The 11,076-nt window shown below is 30.4% G+C and overlaps 1 protein-coding gene across 1 annotated transcript; it reads left to right on the forward strand.

The window, feature by feature from the left end:
- Positions 1-2,319: 2,319 nt before the first annotated feature.
- On the forward strand, positions 2,320-3,769 carry LOC137821996 (BURP domain protein USPL1-like). The gene is made up of 2 exons (XM_068626835.1): positions 2,320-2,671; positions 2,790-3,769. Exons 1-2 carry the CDS (start codon positions 2,612-2,614, stop codon positions 3,666-3,668), a joined length of 939 nt encoding a protein of 312 aa, XP_068482936.1. The 5' UTR covers positions 2,320-2,611; the 3' UTR covers positions 3,669-3,769.
- Positions 3,770-11,076: the final 7,307 nt, after the last annotated feature.

The following is an 11,076-nucleotide window of genomic DNA, read 5'->3' on the forward strand; positions in this document are numbered from 1 at the left end:
TTGTATTGAGTTAAAGCTACTATGTATTTTTGAAACGAATGATAAATATAAATAGAAACTAATTTTAGAAACACAAAAATAATTAGTTGTTATAGTGAATAAATCAAAGACATTTTAGAGACTAAAAACATTATTGGTTTTTAAATTAGTTTTTATTATTTATAAATAGTTTTTAAATTGATATCTAATTAACTACCAATGTGTTAACTATTAATTATTTAAAAACTATTTATCAATAATAAAAACTAATTTAGAAACCAATAATTTGTTTAGTTTCTAAAATGGTCTCTAATTTAGTCACTATAATAACTAATTATTTTTTGATTTTAAAATGAATTTGTATTTAATGATTTTTTTTAGTGATATAATTTCTATACACTCATTCAGAAATAAATTTAATTTATAAAGATGTCATTCTAAAATCAAACTTTCAAATTATATAATTTTTAGAGTTTAATAATTATGTAATTTATGTTTAAAACTATTTAATACATTTCTATGTTATCATATATTACATTAATTTATTTTCATTTTTATTTTAAATTAAACGATGAATTTTTATACCGTTAAACTATTATCCTTTGAATTAGGGTCTTTTGCTGATAAATTTTTTTTCTTTAAACTAGGGTTTTCGAGTTTAAATTATATAAATAAATAAAAAAAATGTCGAAAATTTCAGTACTAATAAATTTAGATTTTTCAAGAGGATTTTTTACGAATTAATTAGTTATTTAGATTTTTTGCAACTGCTATTGAACTTTCACATTTTGAAATTATGGAAAAATTTAATACAATATTTATTACATAAACTATGGAAATGAAAATTTAATTTTAACTAGACAAAAACATTAAAAGTACTTTTCAATATTTAATTAATATAAATTACTCAAAAATATTTTTAACTTTTCAAGTATATTTGTGTTTCACTATAAGTGTTCTCCATTAATTACTTTTAATTACATGTATACATTATTAAAAAAAACTAGTTTAAAAAAAGTATTTTTAAAAATTAAAAATATTTTTTTGAAAATCATATGCTTTTGTTTTAATGTTGATGGAATTTAGTGTTAACATCTTACGCTATGCACTAAAAAAACTAGTTATTTAATAATGTATTATCATACATTTAATAAGTTCGATGTCTCATAATTCTTATCATCATCACCAAATCCTTTTAAAAAAATTGCCTTTAAAATAATAAAATAAAAATATATTTATGTTAAATTGTATGAGTTAAAGCTACTATGTATTTGAAACTAATGATAAATATACACTACAAGAGAATCATTAAATAGAAATTAATTTTAGAGAGACAAAAAATAATTAGTTGTTATAATGACTAGATTAGAGACCATTTTAGAGACTAAAAAAACCTAGGTAGCAAAAACCTTGGTAGATAATTAAATACCAATTTAGAAAATATTTATCCTTAAAAACCAATAATTTTTTTAGTTTCTAAAATGGTCTCTAATTTAGTCATTATACCAATTAATTATTTTTTGTCTCAAAAATTAGTTTCTATTTAATGATTTTCTTGTAGTGATATAATTTATATACACTCATTAAAAAATAAATTTAATTTATAAAAATGTCATTCTAAAATCAAACTTTCAAATTATATGATTTTTAGAGTTTAATAATTATGTATTTTATGTTTAAAACTATTTAATATATTTCTATGTTAACATATATTAGATTAATTTATTTTTATTTTAAATTAAACGATGAATTTTTATGCCCTTAAACTTATCCTTTGAATTAGGGTATTTTGCTGATAAATTTTTTTATTTAAACTACGGTTTTCGAGTTTAACTTATATAAATAAATAAAAAGAATGTCGAAAATTTTCACTGAAAATAAAAAATTCAACAAAAATCGGTTGATCCTTGGTATAACAAAAACATAATTACAATATATTGAAGGATATTTGGGATAAAAGATAAAGAAAAAGAAAATTAGGGTTTTGAGAATGGGTTGGAGGGAGAAGAATGATTGATTTTTTTTTGGAAGATATGTTGTAAAGAGAAAAGGACAAGAAAGAAATAGGGCCAACAAAAATCAACCTACTCATACATAATACATCATATGCCAAAATGTTTCCATATCTAATTATAATGTTAATTATTTGAATCCAAGGTGTCATAATCTACCTTTACTTGTCGACATGAAAATCTCCCATGATTTTTCTTTGTTAACGAAATCCGCAATAACTTGGCATTGAGACATTTCAATACAAAATAGCTTAATCTATGGTGCAATTCTTAATTCGATTATACTAAAAGTGGCGCATTATATGCAACTACTACATTGTTTGAATCTGTTGTTGACTAGACAAGTAATTTTTATTGCATCCAAGATTGATCCACCGAAACCCACGTTTACATCAAGTACAATGTTTATCATAGAAAGAACAGAAAAGGAAAAGTATTTATGACAATTTGATGGAGGAACATCGTATTCAATCAGTTTTGAAAATAATTTGTTAGATATTAGAACCTTGACTACAACCAAGTGGATTTTATATTTGAACATTTTTACTTATTGCCCTGCTCAGTTCAAGATAAACTAAACTCGTAACTGGGAAAGGATTCAATAGTATACAGAAGCAGAAATGTACAAGGGCATGAGTTTTATGTTTTGGTTCCTCTTTATTTATCTACTAGTAACCCTGGTATACCAAATGTTTAATTTTGCTTGAACCTGTTTTCGTTGTTGGTTAATTTTCTTTAGTTAAGAAGCAGTAAGAAACAGTTTGTAAGCAATGATCTTTTCTAATCTTTTTGTTGCAGTGCTCCTATGGATGCGGAGCCAGAGAATTGGCTGGAACAGAAAACAAAGTCTTGGAAATTGCACTTGAAGAGGGTCACAACACCTCTAACAATATTCAAGATCATGCCATGAATCACCCAAATAAACCAGGTCACAGTGTTATTCCAAAACTAGACACTCATGAGCATAGGCATATGGACCCTTCACTAATGGTGTTCTTCACTTTGAAAGATTTAAGGGTAGGGAAGAGAATGGCCATTCACTTTCCAAAGAGAGATCCATCAAAATCCCCCAAGTTGTGGCCCAAAGAAGAAGCTGATTCACTCCCTTTCTCGTCCAAACAACTGCCATACCTTCTCAAACTCTTCTCTTTCTCACCACACTCCCCCCAGGCCACAGCTATAGAGAACACCCTTAGAGAATGTGAGAGCAAACCCATCAAAGGAGAGGTAAAGTTCTGTGCCACCTCTTTAGAATCCATGCTAGACTTTACACAAAGAATTCTAGGGGTGACATCAGAACTCCAAGTTTTGTCCACCTTGCACCAAACCAAGTCAAGTGTCACTTTCCAAAACTACACTATCCTAGAAACCCTCATGGAAATCCCTGCTCCCAAGATGGTGGCTTGTCACACCATGCCTTACCCTTATGCTGTTTTTTATTGTCATAGCCAAGATAATGGGAATAGGGTATACAGGGTCTCACTAGGTGGTGAAAATGGAGATAGAGTGGAAGCTATGGTTGTTTGTCACCTAGATACCTCCCAATGGGCACCTACTCATGTTTCATTTCAGGTTCTTGGGATTACTCCAGGAACCTCTCCTGTGTGCCACTTCTTCCCAGCGGATCATCTCATTTTTCTCCCCAAACTGCAAGCTCACGGTTCTTCAACCATGTGATACTACTATTCTTACTTACTTATGAACCAATGCAAGACCTTAATAATGTACAATTTCTTATATGAATAAGCAAGGGTTTCTGCCTCCTAAGTTCATCATAATTCTGATCCTCACTTTTTTTCGCAAAGTTTTTAGTTGCTTCACTTACGTAGAATCACAACTCAACATAGGAGAGGTTCCAACTGGTGCTAACTCAAATCGTAAAAGTCTGAGATCATAGTTAATGGATTGGTTTTTTTACCAAAATGGTGCACTTTTTTTTAGATTTACGGCAAAAGCAGAAAAATTTAGTTGGGCAATTCTTAGTGAAAGTTGCTCATAATGTAGTCAATATCAATTAAATTCATTAATTTCCCTACTTTTTTTCATTTAATTAGAGTTTCCAACCGGATTGACAATAATAGTTTAAATAAAATTTTATATTGGATTGGCAACTTAGGTATATTTTATCTCAATTGAAATTTTCAATTCTGTTGGCAAGTTTAGTTGATTTTTTGAAATAATTAATATTTTTTAAAGTTAAAAGATGTATATAGTAATAATTTAAAAATTACAAGTGAATAAGAATAAGAATATTGAGACAAATTGTATTTTTATAGATAATTAATATTAAAAAATTAAACTAAATTTTGTTTTCACAAAAAATAAAGTTACATAAAATTAAGTTGGATTTAAAATAGGTTGTGTAATAAATGTAAAATATTTAGTACCTTTTAAATATTATTAAAATTAAAAATATTTTTGTGGTTTTTAAAAAATTGAAATTATGTTCGTGAAATAACGTTTATAGTTGATACAATTATAAATAAAAATGGTAGCGTTTAAACAATATTTATAAAATGATATTATACATGATTAGAAAATAGAAATATAGGAAAAGTTGTCATCTATGAGAAGTTGTGCCACATGGTGGTCTTCTTTGTTGTCTTTGTGGTCGTCCTTGTGGTTGTTGTTCGGATGGAAGGGTAGAAGGGGGGCGGAGGTGGAATGTCATCGTCAGTGCCTTCGATTTCATTGTCATCACTCTGATTTGCGGACACTTGTGAAGGCATTGTTGGTCGATAATACTGCATAAATGATATTGGATTGTAGGCAGATGGGGGGACATGGTAGAGGTTGCAAAGGGATTTGACGGGCCAGCAAAAAATTGTTGTTGAGATGGAAATGTTGAGTAGTTGAAAGGTGGTTGATGGAATGATGATTGGAATGACATGTGAGATTGATCCCTATATCCGAACAACTGGGTCGGTTGAAAACCTGGTGGACGAAAAGATTGTTGTTCAAATGATTGAACTTGAGAAGAAGACCCGACATGATGTTGATAGTGAGGTTGTGTAGTCTCCTGTGGCATATCATATTGTTTTGAAAATATGTGTTAATTTTGGATGAGTGAATGAAGAATAATAAATAATTTTGTAATTGAACTTACATCGTAATCAGACGATGACTGTATAGGCGTGATGTAGTGGATAGTATGGTTGATGTACCATTGCATGTATGTTGAGTTGTCATGCAAATGGCCATTTCCATTAAACTGATTTTCGTGAATTAGATGATTATGGCGGTCATTCCACATAGCTATCCATGCGACATGATATTGTGGCATGTATCGATCAGTTTGTCCTCTCATATCCTCTTTGTGAAGTTGATCAAGGTTGAATGGGTCACTTGGAATACTCTGTCAAAATCCAAATTGACGCATATCCCTATCAACCTGATGAAATTCAACAGTTGCAAAACATATGAGAGGAACTACAGCCCGTGCAGTTGGGGAAACCTCAATAGTGATCAAGCACCTAACATAATCCACTCGATATGGAGTCCAAAGAAACTGTAAATAAATGTTTGAAACATCAGTAATATGAAATATTCAGTTAAAATGATATGTTAGTTTATATATTGGTCACAACCTCTTTAGCTTTAATGCCATCAAACATTGCTCGTATTTGTGGAACAGTGGTTCCTCCTATGTGCATCCTATGCATCCTCCGAGTCCACCTAACGAAAACAAAGGAATATTAAGAACTTTGTTTTCTTATATCGAAAATTAATACAAAAATAACATACCTTTTTCCGAGTGGGAGACCAACTCCTTGTTGAACTTCTTCATTGGTCAATGGTTGAAGTTGTGGAGAAATGCATGTTAGGCGTTCCCATGCCCAACATTGTAAAAGCAACATGCAACCTCCAATATTATCTTGATTAAAGTCTATTCCGTGATCGAGCGCACACAGAAGCCAATACAGCTGACCCCCAACTATAATTCCTGACGTTGTTCAAGTCAGCCAACAATAATAGATACATTAAGTGTACCTTACTACCTGAAGAATCAGGCATCAATAGACTCCCAATAAGTGTTAATATGTGGGCTCGAGCATGTTAAGCAATAACATCATCGGTTGCATTATGAGGCAGTTCCTGAAAGATATTAAATCACCACTAGTAATCTCGGTGACAACCTGTCCATCAATAGGTAAACCCAATATTAATTCAACATCTTCCAAAGTAACAGTTGTTTCACCAAGAGGAAAGTGAAAGGTATGAGTCTCTATTCTCCATCTTTCCACTAATGTTGTAATTAGTATGTGGTTGAAGTCAATGTGCTTAAATTTTAACACATGTCCAAAACCAGAATGATCAATTAACTGTTTGACTCGTTGGTCAAGTATATCATCATGCTTTAGTACCCAGCTTGCATGTCTTCTGGGTCTCAATAGATTTTCATTACATTCCCATACATATATTAGTAACATGTTTTCTCTTGGAGTCGCAATACAAACATATTCGCGGGAAGACGATGAGATGCCATAAAATTCTAATAAAATGATTCCTGAAAATACAACCAATTTTTAGAGTACCTTAATAGATAATTCCTACTAAAATCAATAAACATTAATTTTCTTAAATTAAAGATAAGAAAAAGATATTTACATATACTAATTAAAGAGTACTGAATATAACATATTAAAGAGTACTGAATATAACATATTATAAAAAAATTATTGAAAGTAATAAATTATGTACAAACAATAAAAATATAAGAAAAATAAAATAAAAATATTTTTTTAGCAATTGTTTGTCAATGTTTGAATTGTTAGACGGTTTTTTTTTTCATTACCGGCTCGAAGGAGAAAAAAATTGACAGAGGGATTTGATATCAATTAATTATATTAACTTGTCTTTTTTATAAATTGATATTGATTAAATTTCATGTTTTAAACTATCATTTTTAAATTCCTTTAACAGAATATAAGTATTAAAATATAAGTATTCAAATAAAAGTATTAAAATATAACATATATTACATGTGCGTCTTTTCTGATATCATTCATTCAACTATATTCAGTTTAATATTCAAAATTAAAGTTTCTGCGTGGATAATATGTGGCTACCTTACACTTTGGCCTTTTCTGTGTTAGGTCAAGAACTAGGCCTCTTCTGCCCATTGCCTATATCCCACTAAATGGAGAACAGTTCATTATTCATGTTTGTCTCTGTTCCATCGTCAGAGATTCTTATCCTACTCCTTACTATTTATAAAATACTAATTCTCTATTCTTTAAACTTAATCATAAGCTATAATGGAAGACATTGTATGAAAATAAAAAATATTAGTTGAATTTTGTTAATGTTTTTAAAACAGATTTTAAGTAGTTAACTTTGTTTACAAATTTAAAAATATTAGTACATTAGAACTAAATTATTTACATGTAATTTTCCCTCATATATATAGAACTAAATTTTAGTCAAAATCAAGATATAATTTTCTTCTGAAATGAAGGAGGGTTCATGAGTAATGCCACCATGTAATACAAAAATACATACAGATCCATCCACAGAAAATACAAAAAACAATTTATGAGAGCTAAAATATACTGATAATCTTTATTAGCATGTGTTTGCTACTACAATTAATTAAATAATTAAAATATTAGAGAGAACTTACCTTTGTGATTGAATGCCACCCTTAAGCACTTTGGAACAATGGCAAAGCTCGAGAATGTTTTGCATAGGAGACAGACTCTATTAAATAGAGTTGCTTGTGAGTTTGAATAAATGAAAGTTTGAATTCAAACTTCATTTCCAAAAAGAATATCTGCCATGAAAAAAGAATCTCTGCCATGAAAACTATAGCCATGTGAACGTAAAGTTGGAGAGAAAATAAAGCATTGCTTGGTGGAGCACGAAATTGCAATTGAAGTTGCCAATGGTGTGTGAAATTTTTTCATTTGGTGCCTATGCAAAGTTGTCAACCATGAAAGCAACTTTTAATATAAGTTGTCAATGGTGAATGCAACTTCTTCCAAAGTTGCCAATGGTGAAGTCAACTTCTTTGTTATGAAATTGGGAAAAAAAAATTAAACAAAGTGTAGCTTGGAATGATGCCTTTCTGTCACACAAATACCTGAGGACTTGACTTATGAATAAAAATTTCAAAAATTATGTTAAAATTATATTGTACTCATACAGAACATTTGTTATATAATGGAACAACAATGCAGCTCTGTAGCCTTGCACTCCTTCTTTGTTCTACACTTTTTCTTGTCTTAATTCTTGCATCCAAGTAAAAAAAAATTGAGGACAAGGTTTGTGAGATATATTATTTTCTCCTTCTAGTATAAAGTTCAAAGAAAGTTGTAAAGGTAGTGTAAATTTTCCGTAACATTCTTCTTTATCATGTTTTCTAAAAATGCAGATGGACACATGGAATGTCGGAGGAACGTCACTAAGTCGACATGAAGAACTAATAACTAGAGACATCGTGGATGACATAAGTGAAGATGGAGATAACTACGACCTTGATTTGGATGATGAAGATCAGTTCAATAGATCTTCACAATATATTCCGTCTGGTAGTCAATCCAGACATAACATTGACTGCAACCTCAATGAACACATGTCTTTCATGTCAAAGGAGGCGACATTGAATGCCATAAAATGATACCACATAGACAACGGTTACAAATTTGTTGTCGTGGAATCAAAGCCAAACAGATATGTGGCTCGGGGCATACATCATGATGGAGGGTGTGAATGGAGATTGCGTGCATCTTTTAGTAAAATCCGAAATCAATGGGAGATAAAAAAAAATTGATGCACAACATAGTTGTTTGTCAACAAATCTTAAGGCAGACCATGTTAATTTGGATTCAACCCATATTGCGTCCATGGTGCTAACTTCAGTAAAAGCAAACCCTTCTGTCCCAATTAAAAGCTTAATTGCAGAAATAAAAAATCTGTATGGCTATACTATCACGTATAGAAAAGCTTGGTTGGGAAAACAAAAAGCTCTTATTTTGGCATTTGGTGATTGAGAATAGTCCTACAATGATCTTCCTAGATGGTTGAAAGCAGTAAAAGAAAGCAATACGGGGACAATTGTGCAGTATGCTTCTCCTTGTATGGTTGATGGTGTTCAAGACAAATCTTGTTACAAGTTGGATCGCGTGTTTTGGTCTTTCAAGCCTTGTATCGATGGTTTCAATTTTTGCAAGCCCATTGTACAAGTTGACGGGACATTTCTAAACGGTAGATATAGTGGAACATTGTTGACCGCAACCGCTCAAGATGGGAATCGAAACATATTTCCATTGGCGTTTGCGATTGTTGAAGGCGAGACTCAGGAGGCTTTAATTTGGTTCTTCCAATTATTGCGACAATATGTGACACCTCAGCCGAATTTGTGCATGATTACTGATAGAGGAATCAGTATAATTTCAGTATTACAATCCGAAGAAGTTGGATGGGAAGGAGACAACCTTGTTTCTGTGTATTGCATACACCATATCGCATCGAATTTCAACAAAAAATTCAAAAATGTTGAGCTCAAACGACAATTGATTAACATGGGTAATGACATTCCATACCTTCTTTCACAGATAATTACGATCTTTTACCATTTAACTAATTTCATTTACTTCTTTATGACAGCTTATGAGATGAAACAACCCATAGTACAAGCAAAGTTATCAGTTATGCGATCTGAGTTCAAGCAAGCATTTTCCTAGATAGATCGCATACCATTAGAGAAATGGACTCAAGCATATGATGGGGGAAAGAGGTATGGTCATATGACCACAAATCTAGTGGAATGCATTAACTTCGTGCTTAAGGAAGCTCGTTCCTTGCTGATTTCTGCTTTGGTTAAGGCAACTTTCGAAAAAACAAAAACATGGTTTGTTGAACGAGTCTTCAAAATAGACACCATGTTACGTGCATGTCATTATTATTCAGAAGATATCACAACCTTACTTAGAAAAAATCAACAACATTCGGCTATGTGTTTTGTAGAAAGGTTTAATGCAAAAAATTCTGAATTTGATGTTCAAGAATTAGCCACCCCCCAACATGGTCGGCAACCTTAATCATATACAGTTAGATTAAATGATTGGTGGTGTGATTGTGGCCACTTCCAAGCTTTTCGACTTCCTTGTCGTCATGTTATTGTTGTTTGTTCCTCTTGTCATTTACAAATGACGACATTCATTGATCCAGTTTACAACCTCCACACGATTAGAAAGGCATATCAAGTTGAATTCCACCCCATTCGAAACGAGGATTATTGGTCTACTTATACCGGGCCAAATTTCATACCAGAACCCCACATGCGACGTAAAAACTCGGGACAACCAATTACAACTCGTTTGCGAAATGAAATTGATCAATCAATTCAGAACAAGACAAAAAAAATGGTCTTACTGTCGCAATGAAGGTCACAACAGAGGAAATTGTCCATTTAGATAATAGAGTCATCATTTGTAATTTTGTTCTCATCAAATATTTTAATATCATCTTCTTTTAATGACATATATTCAATAATTTAATTTATTTTACATAAATACATGTATATTATTACTTTTTACATATTATATAATTTATACTTTCATATATTATATAATCTAAAATTTTATACATAAATTATATCTCATTTTTATAAGTGTATTTTTAACTTTAACAATATTTATAAAATACTAAATATTTTTAATTTATCAAAAAAATATTTTTAACCCAATTTATTTAAAATTATTGTAAAAAATATTAATTTTAATTATTCAACTTTATATATCATTTTCTTAAATAAAACAAAATTAAATTTTGGTATTATTTATAAAATACTTTATTAATTATATATTTTTATTTTTAAAATACTAATTATCATTTGTTTAAACCCTAAAAATAAAATCAAGTGAATTTGCCAATTGAATTGACAACTTTAATTGAGATAAAATACACTAAAGTTGTCAATCCTGTATTCAATTTTATTTAAACTGAAGTTGTCAATTCAGTTGTCAACTTTAATTAAAAAGACAAGTGCGTCAGGATTAATGAATTTAATTTATGTTACCTACACTATTGGCAACTTTGACAAAAAATATTCATTCCTGTAATTTTTTCTCAATCTGTCCAT

Source organism: Phaseolus vulgaris, chromosome 9, assembly GCF_000499845.2.
Source record: "Phaseolus vulgaris cultivar G19833 chromosome 9, P. vulgaris v2.0, whole genome shotgun sequence".
Lineage (NCBI taxonomy): Eukaryota > Viridiplantae > Streptophyta > Magnoliopsida > Fabales > Fabaceae > Phaseolus > Phaseolus vulgaris.

Bases quoted from the DNA above. Each gene is read 5' to 3' on its own strand.
- LOC137821996 (XM_068626835.1), top strand. From the start codon at position 2,612: ATGTACAAGGGCATGAGTTTTATGTTTTGGTTCCTCTTTATTTATCTA. The intron at 2,672-2,789 runs GTATACCAAATG...TTTTTGTTGCAG, and splicing joins TTTATCTACTAGTAACCCTG to TGCTCCTATGGATGCGGAGC.